The 27,784-nt window shown below is 31.6% G+C and overlaps 1 protein-coding gene across 2 annotated transcripts in view; it reads right to left on the bottom strand.

Moving 5' to 3' along the window:
* Positions 1–27,784, bottom strand: part of LOC143057317 (putative N-acetylated-alpha-linked acidic dipeptidase) — a 66,906-nt gene that overhangs the window by 16,149 nt on the left and 22,973 nt on the right. For both annotated transcript variants that reach the window (XM_076230611.1, XM_076230610.1), the window contains exons 2-12: positions 15,784–16,054; positions 14,035–14,108; positions 11,962–12,102; positions 10,865–11,012; positions 9,990–10,112; positions 7,989–8,172; positions 7,323–7,413; positions 6,465–6,551; positions 5,677–5,765; positions 4,056–4,175; positions 3,004–3,086 (exon numbers count right to left, since the gene is read on the bottom strand). In XM_076230611.1, coding sequence (XP_076086726.1) covers positions 3,004–3,086; positions 4,056–4,175; positions 5,677–5,765; positions 6,465–6,551; positions 7,323–7,413; positions 7,989–8,172; positions 9,990–10,112; positions 10,865–11,012; positions 11,962–12,102; positions 14,035–14,108; positions 15,784–16,053 — 1,410 coding nt within the window. In that variant the 5' untranslated portion in view covers position 16,054. The remainder of the gene's footprint in view (positions 1–3,003; positions 3,087–4,055; positions 4,176–5,676; positions 5,766–6,464; positions 6,552–7,322; positions 7,414–7,988; positions 8,173–9,989; positions 10,113–10,864; positions 11,013–11,961; positions 12,103–14,034; positions 14,109–15,783; positions 16,055–27,784) is intronic.

The raw sequence follows: 27,784 nt of genomic DNA, 5'->3' as shown, positions 1-27,784 counted from the left end.
AACCCCACAAAATAAATATTTATCTCCAACTTACTTTTTTAAAAGTTCATGAATTAGAACACAAAAAATAGATACAACATAATGAAAATCATCCAAATTTAAGGGGAATTTATTAATTCTAAACTCCAATAAATCATTTAAGAAATCAAAGAGCTGATAGCTCTGAGGTGGAAGAAGGTGAATAAAAGGTAACCTGAATTACCACAAAAGCAGCCCCACTTACCAAGGCTGCTTTGATCCATTATCGTTATGATGTATTTTTTTTTCTTCAAACAAGAAAAGGTCACAAGTACATGGATTTCCCATCCGTACAATCATTTTCTATGTTCAGTGGACTGTGAAAATTAGGTAAAATCTTTAAATTGGCAGTAAAATTAAGAAGATCATATCATAAGGAACACATGTGCACTAAGTTTCAAGTTGATTGGATTTCAACTTCATCAAAAACTATCTCAACCATAAACTTTATTACCAGAAGCAGGACGAACGGACAGACCAGAAAACATAATGCCCATAAATGGAGCATAAAAATAGTAAGGCTTGTTACATACCCGCCAACTTTTGAAAGTTCCCATAGGGGTTTTTAGTGCACAACAACAATTTTAAGGTTACAATTTTAAGCGAAGTATTTTGCACGATCTGGATTGTCTAGAAAAAGTGTCATATTTGTATGATGAACTTACATGCCTTTTTCTTAAGTCTGTTTGCATGATTCTAGTTATTAAATCGGTAGAAGAGATGAAGCTAGCAGATCAGTGTTTATTTACTTGCGTAAGAATATTAGATGCTTGTTGAAATTTCCAATTTTGAATTATGCACACAAAGATGGACCTTTAACAGGTTGGGATCAACACTCCAAATGAGGGGTAACCTTATTGGAAGAACATTACAACCCACTGTAAAAAATGAGCACATTTTTATTCATATTATTTGATGAAACTTTCCCCCAAGAACTTTGCATCTATTAAGTACTAAATGGTCAAAATATGTCAAAAGAATTTTCTGTTGTTTCTAAACTTATATCTTCTTTATTAACTTGACCCCTCATTTAGAAAAGTTGTTCCAAATATAAGAATTTTCCCACTTTTGAGTTTAATAAAAATCTTTAAAATGTTCTTTCTTTTTTTTCAACAGTAAAATGACCGCTTGTTTTAGGAACAGTCCCTTATTTAAGGGACACCACTCATAATTGGGGGGGGGGGGTCCCAACCTGAATACAAAAATATAATATGTTACAACCAGTATTATGTCAATAAATTAGTGAAAAAAATACTATTTACTATCTTTATCATGTTTATGGTAGCACAGTAGACTCCGGACAATCGGATACCCAACATTTCAGCTAACAATATCCGATTACCCGATATATTCAATTAGATGAAGAATGTATATTCAATGAATATTCTACAATAATAAGTAGATCTATTGCTTAATATGTGAAAGGGCTGGAGGATTGATAGAGTAATTTTTATCAGTTACATCACCACGATGTTTGCGAGAAAAATTATCAGCTGGTTATGTAGCTAATGATTAAATTTGTTTCCAGACTTGCAGTTTTTAAATCCTATATTTATTAAAATCAATCAAATGTCCAGAAAAATTTATGAAAATAATCATGATTGATAAAATAGTATTGCATAAAGTTTACGTTTTCAGAGACTATTTATGTTTAGGTCATGGTTCTACAGGCTTCTTCACATATTTGTAAACAAACCAATATGGCCGCCACACGTGATTACCTTTGCACATGTGAAAAAAATATTTCTGACAAAAGTCAGATTTCTCTTGTCAAAAGGGATTTATATTTATATTGCAATAAATTATTCAGAAGGAGGTACATTCAGTTTCATATATATTTCTTATTCTATGAGCATTTAGAGTTTAATCAAATTCTCCCAACAGTAGTAACGTACTGCTCTTGTCAATTGAGTCTTGAATAATTTTATAAATAGATTCAAACCATTTGAAGTAGAAAGGCATCTTATTCACATGACAAGGAAAACAATGAATAAAGACACCAATTTAATAAGAAATAGATCCTTTTTATTTATTAAAAACAAAATCTTCTTGTCTGCAAAATTGCAAATTCGTAACTTCAAGGGCGAACTTGTAAACAGGGCGAGTTGTCCCGATACCAAATCCACGCATGCGTACTACAAATATCTACAGTAAAAACATCCGGTTACAAGTAAACAAATAACGTTCATGGATTTCATGTGGATGAGATGAAATCTATTAATTTACATAAATTAAAAGGTCATATTTACGATAGTGATTGTTTTTCAATCCTAATTTACAAATTAAATGATTCAGATGCTTAATCATGTGTAAAAATCGGTGTCAGGAATCTTAAGTTGTTATGAAATTGTAATACACAGAAACGAATGCGGCATACGGAGGCTCAATGAGTTTAAAGTCAGTCCCATAGGTCTTCAGAAGACTTGACGTCTTCTTCCACCAAAAACTAGCAAATAAGTGAAGTAAGTCTGTTTCCGATGTCTAATTTTTAACCTTTTGCCTGATTTTGATTTTCCTTTGTGATCAAATTTACTTGAGAGAAAATATCAAGAATAAGTTCCTTTGAAAAATTCAGACAAGTATTATATGATATTTAAATTGATTACAGCAGATCTTTGATAAAGCCCTTATAAGTATAGTCTTCCTTACCTGGACCCATTCAAAGGAGCCTATATGTCCATATTTAGTTTTCCTTACCTGGATCAATTCAAAGGAGCCTATATGTCCATATTTAGTCTCCCTTACCTGGACCCATTCAAAGGAGACTATATGTCCATATTTAGTCTTCCTTACCTGGACCCATTCAAAGGAGCCTATATGTCCATATTTAGTCTTCCTTACCTGGACCCATTCAAAGGAGCCTATATGTCCATATTTAGTCTTCCTTACCTGGACCCATTCAAAGGAGACTATATGTCCATATTTAGTCTTCCTTACCTGGACCCATTCAAAGGAGCCTATATGTCCATATTTAGTCTTCCTTACCTGGACCCATTCAAAGGAGCCTATATGTCCATATTTAGATGCATCCCATAAGGCTAACATTATAGTTCTTCTTGGTCTCCAACCTTTTAAAAGAGATAAAATATCTAACTAATTCTCTTTCAAACAAAGTACTTAACATCTATTATCAACAAAGTACAAATTACCTATAGGCATGAACATAAAATTCATCAAAACAACGTAATGTTTCCAAGATTGATTCATTAATGTTTTCTTTATATCCAGTGGTGAATATTACATTCATTTTCAGAACAAAAGTATTAAGAAAATGCTATGTCTATGAAATTTTGCATCCATGAAATACTGTAAACAACTGATTTTTACAGATACTTTATTTCCAGTTGAGTCTTTTATAGCCATCTTAACAGTGTATCATTTTTGCTACTTTCTAATTTCTAATAAGAAAGATTCAAGTTTAGAAAATTTGTGACATTTTATATTTACGTCCTTTCTCTCATGATGAAATTTTTAAAATAAGTTGATAGTTAAGCAGTAATAAAATCATAAGAAAGCTCTTCATGGAATTCTAGTCTTTTTCTAAATTTCAAAATCGATGGCTATATAGTTTGAACATAACAAGAGACAAAATCATTTATTTTTTTTGCAATCTGCAACAAATCTTTGACATCATTAAAACAGGACTTTGTAAGTGGTATTACCAATGTTATTTCAACTGATTGGGCGGAGCTTACGTTTTAGTTTGCATAACGACAATCTATTTGTAGATGTGTGTGATAAGAATGATTGCCGTAATAATTATAACTGATCTCTAATCACCTATCAGTGTCATCAAAGGAATTTACAAAAGAATGACTGGACACTTTATTGATGAGTTTATTCTAAAACACCTATCTATAGATGGACTGGTTTATTATGAGCGAACTGGTTAATCTCTGCCCAGTCAAGTGAAATAAATTGAGTAATAGTAATTTTAAAGTTATTGAAATGCTAAGAAATCTTTCTGCTGCATATACATTGAAAAGAGTATATAGTATTGCTCTCAACTATGTTAATATATGAAATGACTGCATTACCATCTCTAACAAGAGCACTGAATCCTCTGGCTAGTTCCCAGATCACACTATACCCTGTGGCATGATCTACACCACCTTTGGTCCAGGAGTCTGTATGAGCACCAATTATTACAAATTTATCTGCAATGTAAAATATACTTCTAATAATTCATAATTAGAAATAAGCAATATTAACAAATTTTTTTCTTCTGAAAGAATCAATTTAGAGATTGATGTGCCATATAAACTGAACTGATAGTGCATCGGACTACTAACACAAAGGTTCCTGGTTCAATTCCCGACTGGGATGAAAATTTCAGGAACTGAATTTTTGGCTCTCCCTTGACACCATTTGCCAGTATGGTCTAGAGGAAACGATGATAGTCTGTCTGAAGGGGACGATAAATGGCTGACCCGTATTAAGAGAGAGACATATCTCTTGCACGTTAAAGACATCCTTGTAGATTTCGAAAAAGAGCAGGCTAATGCCATTACAAGGCAGCACTCGCACCCGCAAAGTGGAAAGGGATTAATATAAGTTGCTAAACTTGTTTCCCAATCCACTATAAATAAATATGTTTAAACTAACTGATAAGTAAATAACACATATGTATAATATGTCACATTGTCATAAATTTTCAATATCCTACTTTTAAGAGTAGTTGTTAAAATGGAATACAATCTTTTTTACTGAACAAAAGTTTATTATATCCAGCCTTGCGATGAAAAAACTTTGGAGAAAATTTATCCTTTTCAGACTAAGAATTCAACCAATCAAAATGTTGAGTTTGGTGTTTCTAGCACAAATTCTGTGCTCTTTGAGTACTGAGTAAAGTTTTATGACCATGAACCCTGGAATATATTTATTCGTTCAAGTATTGATTTGAAATTCAATTCATACTAAAATTAATAAATTCAAGTTTTGCAAACTTATACAGAGGCAAGCTGAGGCAAGCAATTTTTTTTAAATTGTGTACTTTTGCTATTTTTTTTCATTTTTCATTGATGTTTGTCAAAGCAACATAACTTATTAACAAGAATGTGTCCATAGTAAACAAATGCCCTACTCACACTATTATTTTCAATGTTCAGTAACAGTGAAATTGGGGTCAAAACTTTAATTGGAAAGATCATATCATAGGCAATATGTGTACTTAGTTTCAAGTTGATTGGACTTGAACTTCACCAAAAACTGCATTGACCAAAAAAAATTACCCAAACTTTAACCTTGAGTGGACAGACGGATGAATGGAAAGACGAATGAACAAACAAAATAAAGATTGGACACACAGACAAAAAAACATAATGTAGTGGGGTATAAAAAGAAAAAGAAATGTATGTTTTGCTACAATGTTTGTTGACTTTTTGTTCTCTTTTTTTAAACAGGTAACCAGTTGTTGTTTGCTCTTTGGTCGGGTTGTTATCTCTTTGACACATTCCCCATTTCCATTCTTAATTTTAACCATTAAAAATTATATCTTTTTAAATGAATGTTTTAAAATCTTCATAAAGAAAATTAAATGGTTTGAACTGTCTTTCTGGTGCAGGTAGATATTTGTTAACACCATTGTGCTGTTCCCTTTTGAATTTTTGAATACTGTTTGAAATGCCTACATATCCTCCACACTGTCAGAATGATTACCTTTTTCATATTTTCCATCAATAACAGCAATAACATTGGAAATATTTCTTCTTTCTATCACATTATTTACATCTAACTCTAACTGTAAACTGTCAATATAAAATCATTAAAGGTTATAAGTTAGCCCAGAAACAGTCGTAGTGTAATCAACATCTAACATAGATTTCTGCTCAATGAAATTCAAGGTGATCATTTTCATTAAACCAGGTTCAACACACTGTTTTTCTTAAAATGTCCTGTTCCAAGGCAGGAAAATGGCTGTTGTTATCAAATAGTTGGCTTCTTTGTATACTGGAGTTTGTTTTTGTTGCCCTTCAGTGTTCCTGGTGTTACTTTGTTTTTGTTGCCCTTCAGTGTTCCTGGTGTTACTTTGTTTTTGTTGCCCTTCAGTGTTCCTGGTGTTACTTTGTTTTTGTTGCCCTTCAGTGTTCCTGGTGTTACTTTGTTTTCCCTTAATAGTAGATCTGTATCCCTTGGTTTTAGTTTGTTATCATTTAAAAAAAAATATCAATCGTTTTATCATTTTTAAACAGCGGTATACTACTGTTGCCTTAATTCGTGTGAAATAAAACAAAGTCTTTGTTTTTTGTATCTTGATTCTCGAATTATGTCCAGTGAAAGGGAGCTCATTTCTAAATTCTTTTAATAAAGCAAATACACAAATGCATTCTAAACATAGTAAAATATGGTTTATTATTCACAATGCTATAAAAAACAAAGTTGTCTTCTCCAACTTTCATCTTAAAAGTAGCACTGAATTGTATAGTTCTTATTCATGAAATAAATACCTTTCATCACTAAAACCAGGTCCTGTTTTGTATGACACATTCAAGCTACCCCTCCATGCGTCTGGTGCTGTTTGTCCACCTAACTGACTAAAAGACAAATTATTATATATTTTAGATGACTTTGAATAGGCTCGTTTTTATTGCCTTTTAATTGCGGAAAATTAAGAAATCCTTGCTTGGCTAATATCAATGCGAATAATCTGACTGAGTGAGTATCACAATAATAAGTAGTCAAATTCTGTTATCTGACACATTTATATTTGTGGTGGGTGCATTTTTCCTTTCAGGTCTTCTTTAAATGTATTTTTACAACTTGTATTATTTTTCTCAGATTCGATTTCGATGGAAAATGTTTTAAGAGGGTAAATAAACATATGAGATTATATAGTGATTGATTGATTGATTGATTGTTGGTTGCTTATTAACGTCCAGTATAAGATAGTGAAATTATAAAGAATTTTAATTAGCTTTTCTGATAAAAATCTTTTTGTGCACTCATGTGCAGGGCTTCCAAAACGGTCATATATTCCGGACATTTGATTAATGTCCGGTAAAAGTCCGGCTGGGCAAAGCATAAAACGGTCATATATATTTTAGTTTTCAAGGCTTTTTCGGTCATTTTAACATAAGTCACGATCTTTTTGACCCAACCTTTTGCCTTTAACATCTACACATTTCCGGTCATAAAAGTGACATGATGATTAATTACATGAGTCATGTGCCATACTTTTCCTGTCCTAAACACCAATTGATTTAGGCCACTTTTCTTGGAGTTTGATGAAAATTGAAATTCATCCAAATTTTTACATCACCTCATCAAGTTATTTTTACTGCTGGGTTGTATTTCAGTATAATTACCTCATAAGATATCTAGCATCATCATAACTGATTGGTTGGACTGGGATTTTAGGATAGTCTGCATTCTCTGCTAAAGTGTGTGGTGCACCATCTGAAAGCAAAAAATAATTATTGCAGTTTTAAGATGCATATTTATCAGTAAAGAAAAATAAATGCATGATACTTCCTCAGCTACCAATTTCAAAACTGAGCATTTTTTATAACAAATATATTATTAACATTATGCCAGTGCAGAAAAGGATGGATGGCTTTTTAAATTCAACGGCAAATTAATTGCATAATCAGGACAGGAACAAGCTAAGCAAGATTTTTAACATAAAAGTTCAAAATTTGACTGTACCCAGGAAGGCATGGCACCCTCCTTGGACACAATTCTATGACTATGAGTTAACCAGCCTGAGCTCATTGTTGAAGGCCATTAGGTGACCTATAGTTGTTAATTTCTCTGTCATTTGGTCTCTTGTGAAGAGTTGTCTCAGTGGCAATCATACCACATCTTCTTTTTTACATTAGCTTTTACTCGTGTGGTTAGCAGAGAAACATCAATTACCAATTTTACACTCTGGTTTAACTCAGCCAGTGTTTTCATCCCCAACCTCCCAAACATGCAACCATATAACCTATTCATAAACGATGAATAAGCATAAGCACTGACACTATACTTACTAATAGCTGGATATCCAGGTGTCTGGGGGTCACCAACCAAATTATATCTAACATGAGATAAAGGCACTGCCCACCCTGGTAACCACCATGTTTTAGGATATACTATTGATTGTCCGTTAGCATAATCTGCAGGGTCAGGATATAGGATGACTCCTGCTGCTCCTTCAGTTTGTGCATGTAATACCTGGAAATGTAAATGAGCATATACATAATATACAATAATTTTATTTTATTGGATATTATTTTTTTATTGCAAAGATAGAACTAAAGGTTCTAGGAAGTCTGTTTATAAATCTCAGAAACTGCAAAGTATTTATAAATATTCTGCAATGTGAAAGGGCATTTAAGGGCAACAATGAATGGGTTGTTCGGTTCGTCTGAAAATTTCAGGGCTGATAGATCTTGACCAATTGAACAATTTTACCCCATGTCAGATTTTCTCTAAAAGCTTCAGCCAAAAACTGCATTTGACCCCTATGTTCTATTTTCAGCCATGGAGGCCATGTTTGTCGATGGATCCAAACTTTGGATACATAAACTAGATACCCTGAGGAACATTTAGTTCAAGTTTGAAGGTATTTGGCCCAGTTGTTTCAGAGGAGAAGATTTTTAAAATTGTTTACAACAACAGACAGACAACAGACGACGACAGATGCCAAGTTATGGCATAAGCCCACATGGGGCCAGGGCCCTGGTGAACTAAAAAAAATTGCTTTGATAAGAAATTTAGATTTTTGATTGTAATTACAAGCATACATGTCAAGTGACATGATATTCGCGTGTAATACACACTTTTTCAACGGTTTACACGCGAGGATTTTGTCACATGGCGTGTACACGCTTTTCAACACTTTACACGCAATTACACGCTTTTTCGTTCTTTTCATTTTTGGGTCATTAGTTATTCTCGGGGTTTTTCATTATTCGGCGATAAATACCGAAAAATTCGAAGTAATTGTTTGTTTATTTTTATATATGGACAAACAGTAAAAGGTAAGTAGTTTGTGATTAGTTTTAACGATTTTGTGACTTTCTTTCAAATTCACTTATTAGGGGAAATGTGCACAGAAAGAGGTCACTTTCAGGGCCTGTACCGTCGTCTAAAGTGCCGATTATTAAGCCAAAACGATGTCAAGATTCAAGATTTATAAATTATATTTTGGAATTCGAGTTTAAATGATCGAGTGACAAGTAACGCATAATTTGTGCATTCTATGTTGCAATGATAAAAAAAAACTAATACATGTGAGAGGAGAAATACAATGTAGCTATTTGAATTAGCATTTAACATGTTTATCTAATGGAAATCAAATTAATAAAACATTTTTCTTTTTCAATTTCAGTTTCAAATCTAGCCAACACGACAAAAGATTTCTACAGGCCATGGGGATAAAAATTTCACAGAACTGTTGGATCAGCTCTCATAGTACCAGCTTTCTTTTGATGAACTACCCAGTTTTAACCAGGCAATAGCAATGGGATCAATGGCAGAGATAATAGATGACATTTTACATTGCCAAAAAAAAAACAAAAAACATTATGACATTCTTTCAAATCTTGATGAAGCTAATTCAGTCAAATATCAATACCTACTGTGGGAGAGCCTTTTCAATTATAAAGAAATTGACACTTATTTCTGATCAGAACTTGACTATGTTACATTTGTATTGTGTGCTGTTATCAAATAAATGTAACTAAACTTGAAACTGGCAGTTGTTTTGTGCCTAGTGGTGGTGCTTTAAAAGCAACATAACAGACCACTGTTTAATACAATAAAAGTTCACAGTAAAAAAAAATTGGTTTTTGATATTCACAAAATTGTATGAAATTATGAACATTACCACATTCATATTAACAAGTCCGCATCTACGTCACGCGTTTTCACACGCTTTTTGATATATCATGTCATGTCATGACATGATTTCCCATTGTCAGAGGTTGACATGTATGATTACAAGTGTATAACTTAACCAGATAAACTGACCATATTGAATCTCTTACCTTATTAGCTGGGTGTATTTTTCCATACTTGACTAAAACAACATTCTTCTTGATAGTAACATTTAACTTTTTTAATCTTGAAAAATCTTTTTTGCATCCATAATTTGCATAGATGAGTTTGCTCTGCAATTAAAAAAAATCAATTTAAATTCAACAAATAATGGTAATATAATAAATTGTAAGTAATGTATACTATAAACAATCATCAGTTATTTAAAATGTCTGAAACCATGGACATACCTGCCAACTTTTCAAAATGCCCATGGGGGTTTTGCATGCAAGATGGCTGTCATAGTCCTAAAAAACCATCAAGGGGGCCTTCAAATACATGTTAATGATGTTTTTTTGGCTTCTTCATGCTTTCATAAGCCTTAAGTCATTGTAAAATTAACTGTTTTGTTTAAAATTGTGGACAAAATTGCTCTTTCAAAATTCTAATTTGGGAGACTCCATGGGGGAAATCCCCCGCAAATAGTGACGGTTGGTAGGTATGCATGGATTAACTGGCCTTTTCATTTGTGTTAAATCATATTTTGCTTTCAATCTTTTGAGTCTGCAATACTAAATGGGTATTCTGTCTGCTCTTACAATGTTAAAAAATTTAAAAATCAACTGATAATATTGAAAATCATGTCAGTACCAAAGGACAGACTACTAAAATAATGATACCATTGGATGCTAGTAGTCCACAAGCAACAGTATACCGGTAGTCATCAAGCATAAACAGCTGACATCTACTTTATAAGAAGCTGTCAACACTAAATATACTCTTGCCATGAATTGAAACTTACCCTGACAAAACCAGAAGGAGAGTAGGCATTGAATGGTATATAATCTGGGTGTATCCACATGTCTGTCATGTGATCAACACTTACCCTGACAAAACCAGAAGGAGAGTAGGCATTGAACGGTATATAATCTGGGTGTATACCAGACATGTTATCATGGTTATAATGTGCTTGGAATACTACACTGGTATTTGGCATCGTTGATAATACTGAAATGCTGCTAGATTTTGATGTGCTGAAAAAAGAAAGTAAAGTAATCTACATGTCTGTAGATTTGAGTTATATTAGCTTTAAAAATTCATGATGAAATATCTGAAATCTACTCCTAAATATTCCAATGAAAAAAAACTCTGTCTTAGCCCCTTCCCCCCATTTTTTCACATAGAAATTTTACAATATGTGGAGTCTATGGTTTAGAGTTAAACAAATGTTGTACATATATATGTTTTAAAGTTGGTTACAATTTTTGTAACTTAATTTTAAGTCTACATGAGCAAATTTTATGTTATTTTTGGTAATGCAGCATGCATTAAATTACAGACCTTTCCAAGTAGCCTTTGTAAATTTGTTGTACTGTTACACCACTGTCCCAGGTTAGGGGAGGGTTGGGATCACACTCACATGTTTAACACGCCACATTCTGTATGTATGTGTCTGTCCCAAGTCAGGAGCCTGTAATTCAGTGGTTTTTGTTTGTTGTTGTGTTACATATTTGATTTTTTAGTTCATTTTGTTGTACATAATTTGGATGGTAGTTTTGTCCTTTGAATTGTTTTACATTTGTCATTTAGGGCCCTTTATAGCTAACTATGAAGTATTGGCTTTGTTCATTGTTGAAGGCCTGTTTTATTTTATTTGTAGATCTTTTTTTATATAAAAAAAAATTATTTTACCGTCCAACAACCATGACAACTGTTAATTCGGAAATTATTGTGGCAGGTTTATAATTGCAATAATTTAAACTCGCATTTTGAAAGTTTTTAGATGAATTTACATGATTAAAAAGTGTAAAAGCTCAAATTGGGTTTTAGTCTAAAATGACAAAACTGCAACCATAATTGCACGCAATAATTTCTTAATATACAGTAACCTTTGTTCTACAAGGAGACAAAAAAACAAATACACATTTTTGAGCCCATTATGAACATAATCTAACAAAGTACAAATATCTAACAAATACTTACTAATTACGATATGATAATAAGACACTGTATTGTTTCATTTTGACTGAATCAAGAGGGAAAGTAGACCAGAACGATATCAGATATTCTATAAACTTATTAGTTGTACCAATGCCTGATAGCATCACTTGTTTGGAGATCTCACTACAAATAAAAACAATTAAAGATTTAAACAAATCAGCAAAACTCAAAAAATATGAACAGAAAGATCAGCTTACAAAACAGGATGTGCCCACCTGTCTGGAGCACCAGCCACCTGAGATTTTTGGTGAATATTTGGCTTATAAGCAATCATACTACATATTTTTTATTTTATAAAGTTGTCTCCCTTGTCTTATAGATTTCTTTGCTACCCATAATGCCAGAGTTTCTAGATTGCTTACAATTAAGGTCTGCAACTATTTGAAGAATGAATGGAAAACTAGGTCTGAAATGTCTAATATTATTGGTAAGTTATATTATTATTCTTTTGTTCTCTTCTACCAGTCTTTTGTCATATTGTGTGTGTATATACTATGTGTTGCCATAGCATGTCACATAAATGTTCATTCATTTTTATAGCTATAGTGTTTTGTTGACTGTTGATTGTCTATTTGTTCTTTCCTGTTTTCTTGCCATGGTGTTATCTAAGAAACTTTTCTATCTCCTGATGCCAAGTTTCCAGTTTAAAGTAGTCAATTGTTGTAGAAAAGATTCTAACAATTGTATTTTTAGCTCACCTGGCCCAAAGGGCCAAGTGAGCTTTTCTCATCACTTGGTGTCCGGTGTCCGTCATCGTCCGGCGTTAACTTTTACAAAAATCTTCTCCTCTGAAACTACTGGGCCAAATTAAACCAAACTTGGTCACAATCATCATTGAGGTATCTAGTTTAAAAATGTGTCCGGTGACCCGGCCAACCATCCAAGATGGCTGCCATGGCTAAAAATAGAACATGGGGGTAAAATGCAGTTTTTGGCTTATAACTCAAAAACCAAAGCATTTAGAGCAAATCTGACATGGGGTTAAATTGTTTAACACTCACTGGTCAACATCTATCTGCCCTGAAATTTTCAGATAAATCGGATAACCAGTTGTTGGGTTGCTGCCCCAGAATTAGTAATTTTAAGGAAATTTTGCTGTTTTTGGTTATTATTTTGAATATTATTATAGATAGAGATAAACTGTAAACAGCAATAATGTTCAGCAAAGTAAGATTTACAAATAAGTCAACATGACTGAAATGGTCAATTGACCCCCTAAGGAGTTATTGTCCTTTATAGTCAATTTTTAACAATTTTTGTAAATTTTTACTACCATTTTCCACTGAAACTACTGTGCCAAGTTCATTATAGATAGAGACAATTTTAAGCAGCAAGAATGTTCAGTAAAGTAAGATGTACAAACACATCACCATCACCAAAACGCAATTTTGTCATGAATCCGTCCTCTTCCTTTGTTTAATATTCACAAAGACCAAGGTGAGCGACACAGGCTCTTTAGAGCCTCTAGTTTTTATTGTAGTCGTAGTAAAGTTCTAGTTTGTAAATTCAAAATTGTTTTTTTAAATTGACAGTTACAAATAAGATGTTAATCATTTTGATTTCAGGAAAATCTGCATACAGTATTATGTATAAGATATCAAATTTTATCGCACCACTGGTAAAATATCACGTTGTGATTGGTTTAACTCCGTCACGTGGTGACCCCCTATGAGACCGTATGGGGTTAGTAAATTTCATAGGGTTCATGACGCGTTAATGGTGACATCATCTATTAATGTTGTTGTGTTTTTCTTATTTATTTTTCAACAAAACGCATCAGAAAAAGTGCAGCGTGCGATAAATTCGTTATACGGTTAACTATTGACCCCCTACTGATGCATATAGTGAATAAAATCTATACAATGCTATAGGGGACTCAGCCTCCAGCCTCACCCCCTATGGATTTTACTAACCCTCTATGGATCCGTAGGGGGTCAGTAGTGAACCATATAACTTAAAGTGAGGTCCTATTATTGCGATAAACACACGGTAGCATTATTCGCATTAATAAAAATGTTGCAATATAATTTTTGAATTTACAGTAACAATAATTACTTGAGATGGTCCTTGTAGTTAGCAGTATCATTCAAATCTGCCTGAATCTTCTGTCGCAGGGAATCATCATAATTCTACAAAAAAATAAATCACATTTTAATAATATCGTGGAATCATTTATTTTTGTGGGTACCAATTTCTTGGATTGACAGTAGTACCTGTTGAGTTGAAAAAGTGTAAAAATCATCTCATATGTCTCAACTTAATGCAAAATTTATATCATGACTCAAGCACTTGAACTCACTCGACAGATACAATATCAATGCACATATATTCAAAAAATCTTGTCTCAATATTACTTATCCTTTGCCAAATTTGTTGCTCATAATGACAAGCTTTGGACATAGGTTTTTATTATGTGTCTCGAAATTATATGATATTAAACACTTTTTTTCACAAAATAAGACGTACAGCATGTACAGCATTCTAAAGAAATAAATGTTTACGTTTCATAGCTACTTTTAAGACCAGTCTAATTCCACGGGAAAAGAAAATCTTGGTAAATTCTTTCAGACAGTTTCTGCAATTCAAATGAGATCAGGGAGTAAATATAATTGATCTGGGATTTTAAGAAAGGGAAAATAATTTGTTGAAATTGCGTTTACAAGACCTCTGCTTCTAAGCCAACATGCACCAAAACAATAAAACATTCAGTTGACTACATTACTTCTTGGTCATAAAACATTATTAGATCATAGCACTATATTCTACTTAGATAAACGTTTCTGAGATAAGTTTTAAATAATGTCCTAGTCCTTGAAAATGAGACATTTAGATTAAATGTCATTCCACTCTAGAATTGTCATGTTCAATAAAAATTAATGGCAATCCAAAGAAATTATTTTCTCGAGATTACTTGAACAATAATTGGTGCCAAGAACATCACTTTTTGAGATATACATGAAATGATAGTGGCATTTGTGATCCAATAATTGCAAAACATAATCAATTATCAGAAAAATGACATTTTAAGTGTTTTTTGATGAATTATTATTCCTTCTTTTTTTTTAATTTACTGCATGATGACTTGGAATTTCCATGTAGGACTTCATGAAAAAAGTTGTGTGATTTCAGCATATTGTTTGTTACTGTATATCGATCGTATTTATTATATTTCCAAAATTGTGCAAAATTAAGTCAATAAAAAAAAGTTTTTCTAAAATCCCAAATATTTTGAATAAAAAATCCAAAATATCAAAATATTTTTTTTTTATGTATAGTATTACCATTGATTTAATTTTATATCAATAATTTAAAACCCAACTTGATATTTTTAGTTATACACAAATGAACATTCAAATTCCTTCCTTTGTCTATACCCACATTTTTGCATTATTCAAGGTCATATTTATCTCTGACTGATAATGACCTCTTTTTTTAAATCTATTGGAAGTTGGGTGTGTACCTATGGATATGTTAGTCTAAGAGAGATGATTTTTTATTAGTTGCTATTGGCTTTCAGTTACTACATCAGTAGTACTACCATAATTGTAGTTAAGTCTTTTGTGTTTTTGTTAGTAGTTTTTGTGCTTTGTAAAGATCTGATGAATTAAAACCAAATGTTTTGCTCATTTTTGTAAGCTGTCACTAACTGTGTGTGACCTATGGTTTATAACCTTCAAGTCTTTTGTTTCTTGTGGTGAGTTGTCTCATTAGCAATAATACTACATCTCCCTACCGTACTAAGTAGCCTAATTTAACCATGCGTTCAAAAAATCTCATCTCTACTTTTATGAATTTCTAACAAACCTGTTTGATTCCTAGATGTTCTACTGCTGGCTTCTGTTTGATCAGTGTCTCATGAATGTTTCTTCTGATCATATAACCCAGTATCATCCCAGCAGAAAAAAACACCAGCAGGAACAAGATCTTGAGTAGGCATCCTTTCCGCCCACTAAAGAAAGGCACAGGGGCTATTGACTGTGTGTCCAAGTTTTTATATTCGATGTCAACATTATCCGTGTCTGCTTCCCACCTGGAGACCTGTTTGCCTGCTATATACTTCCCCTTTGCTGGCATTCTGTAAGACAAAAACAGGATAAATGATTTGGAAAAATTTATTAATATTACAATCTAACAGGATTAAACAAGTTGAAATACAGCAGCAAAATTAGCCTAAAATTCTGTTGATCACCTTAATAGAATGACATTCCCTTAATTGGTATTTTGTAAAACAAGAAGTTTGAAAAACAATGAGGAGGGGGGTTCCCCGAGGGGACCTGTGTAGGAGATAGAGTGGGCTTAGTAGTCCAACTACAGTATCAACCTGTCAGTGAACACTGTAGAAAATTCAAATCCTGCACTTGGCAGGTGCATTCCACACCAATCTTCCGAATAATTTAATTAATTTAAGGATTGTCAGTATTCCTTCAGAAGGTTGGTGGTTTCTCCTGGCACCTTCTGCTAATAAAAACTAACCACTACCAAACTTGCTCATAGTACTGACAGTGGCGCTGAAAACCAATCATTCAATAAAATTGAAAAACAAATATAGCAGAAAGCCCTCAATAACTGTAAACCACTGATTTACAGGCTCCTCATATCCTGAAAACTGTTATTCAAATACTACTGGCAAACAAAAACTTAAATGAATCTACAGCATTCAAGTATTACTAATGAAAATGAAGTAAATAAAAATCTATTACAAAACAGTAAGAGGTTATCAATCAACCTTTAAATAAATCAAACCTTTATGTGAAATTGACAGTTCTTTCAACAATGTCTATTTTCAATCATTTTACATAATATCTCTTACATTAAAAACAATTAACCATTAAGATTCCACAACTTCCGCCATTGATTTATCTATTAATCTCATGCACACGAACAAAAGTTTAAAGGCAATTTAGCGATAAACTTCGGATCTGACAAATTCAACGATTTCTCAATCCATCTTCTCACATGCAAGTCTTATAGTTAAAAATCTACTTTCAATTCTTCGTGCCTTAAAGAAACATCAATAAAATTTCACTTAACTTCTCAAGCTTTCGAAGAAACTTCCTGTTTAACGATACAAACAGAATTACAAAATTGCTTCTTTTCCTGTAACCTATACAGTAACATTTATTATGTAAGTACAAGTTTTGCTGAAGATAATTGACATCTCCAGCCATGCTTTAATTCATCTAAACACTACCTTCCAATGCAATAATAACTAGAGTTTAACACACCAATAATATCCAGTCGGGAATAACGTAGACAAGAAATATAATGTTAGATATTTGGTCAAGAACATTAATGTTCTGATTACACATTTCTTCAAGTAGATAGACTATTGATTTATCATCTCGGAATCTTGTATTAGATAAGAATTAAGTTGTGGTCAGTTTGACTGATTATGGAATGGCATTTTCATATTACAATTTCAAATTCCTGTATTTTACCAACTTGAAGTAAATCAAGCAATTTTAACTGATGACGTATGTAAAACAATCGTTTTTGATCTGTTTAATGCCCATTTATACTTAAATAAAAAGCAGACCATGTTTTATTTCCTTTAATTAAATGTGAACAAATATAAATTGGTATTTATTATAGTTATTGTGTCTGGTGTTGTTAAAAATAATACCAAACTAACAAAAGCTAAAGGCTCCTGACTTCAAAAATGCAGCGTGGTTAAACATGTTTTTATTTAAATCTCAACCCTCCCCCTTTACCTCTAGCCAATGTAGAAAAAACAAATGCACAACAATTTGCACAGTAGAACTCAGTTTAAAAGAAGTCCAAACACACTTATATGTGTCAATACTTGCATTATTAAAAAAATGTCTTGAAAATTCATAAATTCAGAAAAAACAATAGCTTAAAAATTGTAAAAAAAAGTAGGTTTTAATTTTCCTGTAACCATATACAATATCCAATTATTCCTAAATCCATTAAAATAAATGAATCCAAATACAGCTAGTTATTACTTAAATACAAGTTTTACTGAATTTAATCGACATCTCAGAGCCATGCATTCATCTAAACACTACCTCTGAATGCAATAATAACTAAGAGTGCATCTCTAGCCTGATGATGCTTTCATCTAAACGCTACCTTTGAGCTCTATAATAACTAGAGTTTAACACACCAATAATCCAGTCGGGAATATAGTAGACATAAAATAAAATGTTAGATATTTGGTCAAGACCATAAAGGTTGTGATTACACATTTCTTTGACATATTTCTTCGACTATTGATTTATTATCTCTAAATTGGTACTTAAGTCTGATCAGTCTGATTGATTCTTGGACAAAACATACATTTACATAGGACAGCAAGTTGACCTCCATATTATTATATATACTATATATATATAGTACCACAATTTAGAATTTTCAAAATTTTTCTTGGAGTTTGAGCCATTAATTATAATTCATTTCACATCTTCTTATTTATATACTTTTTCATTTCAAAATCTTTAGGATTTGACAGAGTTACAGCTTCATAAATGTTGCATGGTACATCAAATTAAAAATAATGTTACACAATTGACCATTTTTATTAATTCCAGAAGATGTCATTAGCAATTAAAATTGAGAATGAAATTACAATGTTTTGGTGAGCAGTTGTGAAAATTTTACCAAGAATGAACTTAAATTCCTAAAAAATGCCAAATTAAAAAATCTTGAATATTAACACTCCCTATAACTGAAGTGAATAAAAATTCTTAGATGCATTGTTTATGTGGAACAAAATTTACTTTTTTCAAACAATTAAAGAACATATTTCATCAAGACAGACTAGTCCTTTTGAAATCTTCGTGTATATATATACCGGTATATATATCTATGCATATTCCGCCAAAAGGGTGAGTTGAACCGGAATTATTTCCCTTGATGATTTAACCTTGAAGGTTATTGCTATATCTAATGCTATTATTTGTTGACATGATAATTTGTTTCGTAAGCTTAAAAATTTCAAAACTGTAAAATACAAATAACAAAACCATCTATTTGAATAGCAATGAAATCACAATACCTTGATCCTTTTTTGACCTTCGACTTCAACATACCAAAGGAGTAAGTTCGGTAAGGGCCATATTTGGCCCCAATTATAAAGTTCATAGTAACAAGACAATAAATGTTTTTAGTTGCCTTAAAGACATGTGAGAAAGTTAAACAGAACTGTTTTTGTCAAAGTTTTATTCTTACACGTTGATTTTTACATCCCAGAAAGGACAAAATAAGGGATTTTGGTGAAATTTGACAAAATCAGCTGGATTTCAACCAAATAAAGGACAAGGAAACATAGAGCGCAGGCGTCGACAAGCTTAATATTCAAATAAGACATGTGAAATATCTTTATAAACATTATTTTTAAAGATCTTTGTTGTCGACGTATGCGCTCTCTATTTCCTGTCCAATAATCTATGGAAATTTACCCATTTTCATTGATTATTTCGTAAAAAAAGCAATACAAGTACAATTTGTGACGTCATAATGAAGCGCAGAACGTAAGATTTACAACAAAATGGCTTATATTCTATCTATTCAATGTATTAGCTATAATTTATCGTGATATTGGTCAATAAATCCGAATTTGAAATTTACGCTAAAAAAGGGGGCCATTTGAGGACCTTATCGAACATACTTTACAATAGCATTCATCACAATTCCCTGTTATTTCAGCAAAAGACATGTTATCAAGATTCATTCATTTTCCAATATCGCAAGGAAAACAGTCCATAATATCACTATGAAAGCTATACTAATCAAATGAATTTCTCAAAGCTCAGTAAATGAGTCATATTATATGCCTTAATTGAAATCTGCTATAATTGTTAGTAATTTTGGTATTACAAAAAGAAGCATGTTTAACGAAATAATTGATAATTAATTAAATTATAGTTACCTCACCATGAACTTTCATATATTCTTTTTTTAAATATCCATACAATTACGAAAATTTACAGATCCTTTTTCCGTGAGAGATCTCTAGACAAGATTGGCGTGTTACACAGTGAAAACAAATCCAATTTATCTAAAAAGTGTTTCATTAAGTATTTAAGCCCTAAGCAGTCAATTCATTGCATTGTTTGTATGCTATATATTGGATACCGCCGTAAAGACACAACGAGACTCGAAAGCTTAGATATTGGATATTACGAAAAACAGACAATGTGGAAGCTAATTTTTGTCTGACTTTCGGGTGATGTATTTACATCCATCATTATTTAAAATTTTATTTACTTGAAGATCATTACTAAGGTTGATATGAGATTGGAAAATTAAAAATATTTTACTGTATAAATATCAACTTTCACATAATTTTTTATAGTCTTCATTATTCACATTAACCATGCATGCAGATAGAAAATGGCATTATGATGTTTTTTTCTATAATTGCTAAAAATTTAATATCTGTTTGTAAATTTTAATTGCCCTTAACATTCTGTGATTATTTTTCTGTTTAATATCAACAATCATAAAAAATGCAATCAATAATTTAAGAACTTTATTGTCTGATTATTAAATGACAAAAAGTGAGAAAAAAAATTTCAAACTAGAAAATCAATATAACTGCCCTAATTGAGACAATAATGGAAAAAAAATAAGACACACACCAACATGCATTAACCAGTACAAACTCCTAAATTAGGACAGGCACATCAAGAATTTTTGGGGACGGGGAATAAACATGGTTGTGAGTGTTATTGTGATCTTCCGCATGCCTGAGACATTGCTGTAAAAGCTCAAATAAGATCGAACAAACTGTAAAATTACTTAGAAATGGCTTGATTCATCATTGTTTGTTTAAACAAGATAGAGAATGCCAAAGTAATCTGATATATTGTTTAGCAGATTAATTCTTAATGATTTTTCAATTGGATTCATTAAATTGAGTATTTAATAGTGCAATATTCATAATGGTTATTCATCAATTAAGATAATACAGGATGAAACACCATAAAAAAAAGGATTGCATGACAAAAACATTTTTTCTCTAATGAAAAAAATCCCCAAAGGAAGATCTCACCATATGTTATAGTGCTATGGAGTTTATAAATGAAAAAATAAAAACAGGAAGCCAGAAGCTATACAATAATAAGATGTAGCATGATTGCTGATAAAACTACTATCCATCAGAGACCAAATGATGAAGAAGTTTGAAACTGAAGGTCATAACATGTAAGGCCTTCAACAATGAGTAAAACCAATACCGCAAAGTTATTAGTTACCTGACATGAAATTAATGTTTAACAATTTCGAACATTAAAACTAAAAGCCTGATTTATGAACAAAACAATAAACCGATTTAATATACAGCAACAATCGACAATCTCAGAAAAATTACATGCTCCCTTTGGGGGCTAAACATGTTTGCAGGCGCCAAACCCTACCCCTAAGCCAGGACAGTGGCGTTACAGCACAGGATAACAATAAACTTATAATACATTTGAAATTAGGACATAACTCGATCACTCATCAGATCAATACAAAGCACAAGAACAATGAACTAACAATTACACTTTACAGATCTGAGAATGCACTGATATTGACGCTTAAGTTCAAATGCTGTCAATAACAATATATGAAACATATATCAATTAGTACATACCCAAAGGATTAAGTGTATATAATGATGAAATGGGAGTAAATAAAATCTTATGTTGAAATAAGATTACTAAATTTACCTGTACACAATCAAAGAACGTCATCTTAATACATAAGGGTAATATTTACAAGAATTATACTTATTTCAAAAATGTCAAAAAAACACAACAAAAATATAATTTGTGCATGACTTATCCAAAAGTGTTTTTGTAATGATGATTGACAGAGAAGAACATCTTTGACAAATAAATGTCATGTGACATGAATATCAACTAAATTAAATAATTTCTCATTTATTTCATCTTTACATATATCATGCATATCCTAACGATCAATTCCCATGTAAATAACTGAAGAATCTTGTACAAGACAGCACTTAATAGTTAATTCGTTTAGGGAAATTACAGCCACTAATACAATAATCGGCTAACAATGGCTACATTGTATTTGCATGTGTTACATGTATTAATCGACAGATGTGTCTATAACCCAATTATTAATATCAGTTCAAGGACTCAGAAACCGTGGCAGAACATCTGTGTCCGAACACTCACTCACTCACTGTTGCTTATAAAATGAATGAAAACTAACATTATGAGTAAGTTAAGTTTATAAAAAAAAAAAAATCTATCTGTTGATTTGCACTGAGAAACTTTGACCAAATTTGTATAAATAACTTATGGATTATTTTGTTATCAGTATTGTAAATATCAAAAGCTCAATATTCTGTCTCTTTTAATAGACTTTAAAATATAATATAACTGTTCACAATGATATGCACTTATTTGACCAGCTAAATAAAAAGTGGAACGGTCATTCCTTGGTGAGATATTAGGCTTTGCATGGCTGCAGGGTTGCAGATACATGTAGAAACTAAAGCAATCAATATTTTGCTGTGCAGTATGCCCCAAAACAGGAGGCAGCTTATTAAATAGGTTTTAATTCATGTCTTGCAAGTCTCCAGACATAGTTTTAGTGTCCTGGTTGTTTTAAGTTCAATCAATAGGTTATTTTGTGGTGTTTTGTGGATTGAATGTTTCAATTGCAATTGCATGCATATAATATGTCAGATTATCTTTACTTTTATTTATTTCAGGTCTCCTTGGTATCTAAATTTTTACTTTCTTTGATTAAATCATCATATACTATAAAATTGAGAATGGAAATGGGGAATGTGCCAAAGAGACAACAACCGGACCATAGAAAAAAAACAACAGCAGAAGGTCACCAACAGGTCTTCAATGTAGCTAGAAATTCCCGCAACCGGAGGCGACCTTCAGCTGGCCCCTAAACAAATATATACTAGTTCAGTGATCATGAACGCCATACTAATTTCCAAATTGTACACAAATTGTATACTATGTTTACTTACAGTCCTACCATAAGTTAATTATTCACATTTAATTATATTGGCTTGGCAATATAGAATTAAGTATTTTGAGTAAATATTTATTGACCTAATATTACTTTAATTTGATGGTATTTACAGACTGGTTTAGTCTAGACAACAGAAAAAACTTCACATATTTATTATGTAATTTTGATAATCCTTGTCCTAATGAAAATGATAAATGACTTTAATCAGTCCCTTAAAATTATAAGTTATCACCATTATGGCAGACATAAGATATTTTCACAGACTTCAAAAAGTGTGGGATATTAAGTCTTTCATAGCAAAATGCCTTTAAGTGAAGAGTGTAATATATATATAACATTGCTTTAAAGAATATAAATTATTTTTTTCCAACTTTAATTAAAGACATAAGCATATTTCTATAATTTTTAGCAAGTTTTCATATTTTGCAAATAAAGGCGTGATATATCCATGCACCTCCATGCATTCACACTTGTTACCTTCTCAATGTATACAGACTTAATACAGTGAAACTCTCCCACTAAGACAGGTTATATATATGTCATGGCTTGCATAAATTTCACTATAGTCAAATATATGAATTTTCCACCCCCCTTTTTTCACAATCAATTCGCTCATGTGTCTACAACTATATTGTCTGACCATGCGTCTGACAACCCAATGTAGTCCATGATGTTTAACACCTCTGAAGCATACCAATATAATCCCATTCCCTTTTATAGTCCACTTACTTGACAATTGTCACAAATTTCACTGTAGTAAAAAAATATATGAATTTTCACCCCCCCTTTTTTACAAACAATTCATTCATTTCTACACATATATTGACTGACCTTGCATTACAGGATATAATACTACTTCTGTAGTTTATTTATTATGTATCCCCATTCTCCTTTTTTGAGCACACTTGCATAACATCATTTTACACAGGTGTGCATCAAGGTATATATATATATATATCAAACATGTTAAAGATAAATTTCATTTAAAAAATCAATAGTAAATGTAAGTTAAGTTTATTACATACACATACCTTTATATTAAACAGACTTACACTGTAGATATATATTACTACATCATGATCTCCTAGGAATCCTTTCAAGTTTTTATCCAATTGAAAAAACCAACCACACACAACCCATCCTGTCTATATTTTCGTTATAAATTTAGAACACAAAGTGTAAACAAATATGATGTTAAAAATAGCACATACAAATCCTCACTTGAAATTTCAACTAAAGAGCTTTAAACATGTTGAAGGTATTATTAAACAAGGTAAACTTAAAATTCTACTAAGCATTGTAAGTTACGAATATTAAACACGATAAAACCTTGTTGACAACTTTATATTTATATATCGTCGCTGTTATGCAAAAATCTCGTATCTCAATTTTTTGCGGAAATCTTTTTATCGATTAATTAGAATTTAAATATGTATCTTCCACTGTATGCGAAAATATCTGATCTTCTAACCAATCATTAACCCGAATTCTGACATGTGACGAAAAAGTGTAGTCGGATTGATGACACATTTTGTTGTGCGAAAATATCGTATCTCAAAAGAAAAACACATGTCACAGCAGCTGACATTATAACAGGTACAGTTTTATCAATTTTAGGTTCTAATATAGCTTAGAAATAATGAAAAGCTTTGAAATTACAATATATAGGTGCAGAAATTTTTGCTCGTCTTGGTAATTGATTGGTTAGAAGGTCAGATATTTTTGCATACAGTGGAACATACATATTTAATTCTAAATAATCGATAAAAAGATTTCAGTTTTTACTGCCTGGTGTAAAATTATCAAAACCTTAGATACGAGGTTTTTGCATAACAGCGACGATATGTACTTGTAATCCTTGATCATATATCGCATTATATCAATATTTATAATTCATAACAATAGTGCAACGACTTCAAGTATGAAAACTTAACATTACAAAAATCCATTGATCATTGTCAAGAATATAATTGTGTTTCCACTAAAGTGCTGTTTTGTTTTATGAAATGTAAAGATTGATAGCATACATCTTTTGAAATACAATTAACAGTATAAAAACACATATAAAAATGGGTCATTAATCGATACCTTGTTTTACACAATGCCCTCACAGGGGACTGATAGCTATTCAATTAATTAGCTTGATAACAAGAATAACTTTTAATGGGATAAAAAGTATATTACTTTTTCATAATCTCCCACTAATTTTCTGTTCATGACTAACCATGTATGAATGATATTTTGAATAGCATTATTTCAGAATTATCAGGCCTTATTGCCGCCTTAAATCACCTGCTGATCTGTAACTCTGAAGGTGCTGACGATATTTTCTTGTTTGTTTGGTGGACCAAAGATCTATGGTCCCAGTGCAAGTCGAAAAATATCACATGGACTTATTATAAAGATACAGCACCATGCACAGCAGGTCCACTTGAGGAGCTATATATGGCAACTCCAAAAGTGTGAAGCACTGTAACAAATCCCACTCCTTAAACTTTGCCATGGTTTGCTTTCCCCACCCTCCTTAATTTTAAAATCCTGATCAACATCTGAAATTTAACATTTAAAAAAAGACAACTCCTAAAAAATAAATAACACATTTTTTATTGGGAATAACTCAATTGTAATGAGCATCAGTCAGGTCACAGATCTTCATATTTTGGAAAAAATGTGATATGAAAAGTCTTCCATCTAAACTCCCCTAATTTACAGAATTATATTATAGGCAAAATACTAAGGGTAAAAGGGGTGAAGGTAAAATGGAAGTCTTGCTGTTGTGACTCAAATCCTTAAATAATTTTCCATTTCCTGAAAATGGCATGCAAATTTAAATTCTGTATGCCATAACATTTAGATTAACTTAATGTGTCCAGTGGCAAATATTTCATGGATGTTCAAGGAGATACAGAGCCTAAATGTCATCATGTAAGAAAGAATGAAAAATAGTCCCAGCTGCAGTGATTAACAGCTGTGTGCATATGTTACATATATAAATTAAAATTTATGGTTGTATTAATTATTTTTAATTCAAACTCAGAAGATCAATAATGTAATGATTGTATCATTATTTCCCAATCTGTTAGCAATTAAAGCAAACAAAAAACTAAGATTAAAAAATTTCATACACTGTTTGCATTGCGACACTGCATGGACACAAATATTTTCCAGAAACACATTTGCCTTTTTCTTTGCAACATATTTTCAAGTTTAAAAATCAGTAAGGTTAAAAATGCACTTTTCATTCCAAAAAAAATACAGGTATAAAAAATTTAATCAATGAAATATGCTCTCTTCTATATATAAATAATCTCCAGTCACATAGAAATGATAACAGATTAATGTAATTATTAAACTTTAAACTAAAGTTGTTTTCTTTTTTTTGCTTGTCACTTTCATAAGTTTGACAATTCCACTATATATGATTGCTAGTTTGCCTGCCGTTTGTTGGTCTTAAACACCAGATACTCTGGCTTCCCTCCTCCAAATAAAACCTGGCTGTTACTGTGTAGCCAAAAATGCTTAAAGTCGCATTGCATATCAACAATCAATCAACCCCTATTGGTTCAAGTGAAAACATGAAAAATAACTAAAAAATTCCACAAACCTGCTGTTACCAAAAACAGAAACTAGAATACTTGTCATTTCCTCTTCAAAACGTTGGATGCGAAACTAATTCCACAGTCAGCAAATAACGCAACAATAGCTATACCTGCATCTCATTTACATTTTACACTTTAAAAGAATAATTCTAAATGTCAACAAGGTAACCAAGCAATCCTTAAAAACGAATGCAGCAATTAAATTTAAGAAAATCAAATCATCACAGAATATTCAGTTCCATCGCTTTTATGGCTTTTAAAACGAATAAGCCGCTTTGTGTATGAAAAAGTTGCAGTAATCCTTCTTAATACCACTTCTTCTGCCGTCACTTTATATCTGTTTTAAATAGTTCCGTTTAAAATCACAGAAAAGACATTACGCAGAATACAAAGAAAATAAATGAAATCTGCAATAATACTCCCCAATTACATTGTAATTGTGTCCTCAAATTTAATTTAAATGGCATCTACTCGACAGTGTACTTTACAATTAAGTTAAAGATACAAAGTATTGATTCACTGACTTCATTTCTAACTGGAAATAATTCAGTTAGTATATTCTACGACAAAAAGCGAAAGTTCATGATGTAATTCTTGATGGTTTTAATTTCATTACAGTTCTTAAGTATTCTGTTTTAAAGAGTCGGTAATCCATTATTCTAATTCCACAATGCAAGTCTGCAAATTTTTTGATTGATGATTTTTGACGTTCTTTAAAATATTTACGCTGTTTAAATAGCTACGAGAGCTGTACGTATTCATACACAAACAGAAAATTTTCCAGTTGATAGTACCAGGACACTAACAGTCTCAATTATTAGAAATCATCTCGATATAGCATCATAAAAATTTCCAATTCATTGGTTCCAAATATACTTTTGCAATAATACTAGTGTTACATCACTACCATAGATTTTCAAATACAATACCAATTAAATTCTGTCACTTTCACAACAGATATTTACAAATGTTCAACACTTTCCACAACAATACCACATTTAATGTTCCAATATCAAAAACATGATATTGAGAACTTACACGATAGAGATGCTATCATAAAGTCATAAAACACCTTTTCAATCCATTATTTTCTACATGTAAATGGAATTTAAAATCCATGCAAGTATTACTCAAGTTTATGAGTTATTGAATTTACAACAACTGAGTCGACACTATAACACATGGTTCTCCATTATTTAAAATCCAAGCAACTCACATTTATGATCGAGTAATTG

The sequence above is a fragment of the Mytilus galloprovincialis genome, chromosome 13, assembly GCF_965363235.1.
Source record: "Mytilus galloprovincialis chromosome 13, xbMytGall1.hap1.1, whole genome shotgun sequence".
NCBI lineage: Eukaryota > Metazoa > Mollusca > Bivalvia > Mytilida > Mytilidae > Mytilus > Mytilus galloprovincialis.
Note: the sequence above shows the minus strand (reverse complement) of the source record. Positions and strands in the feature narration are given on the sequence as shown.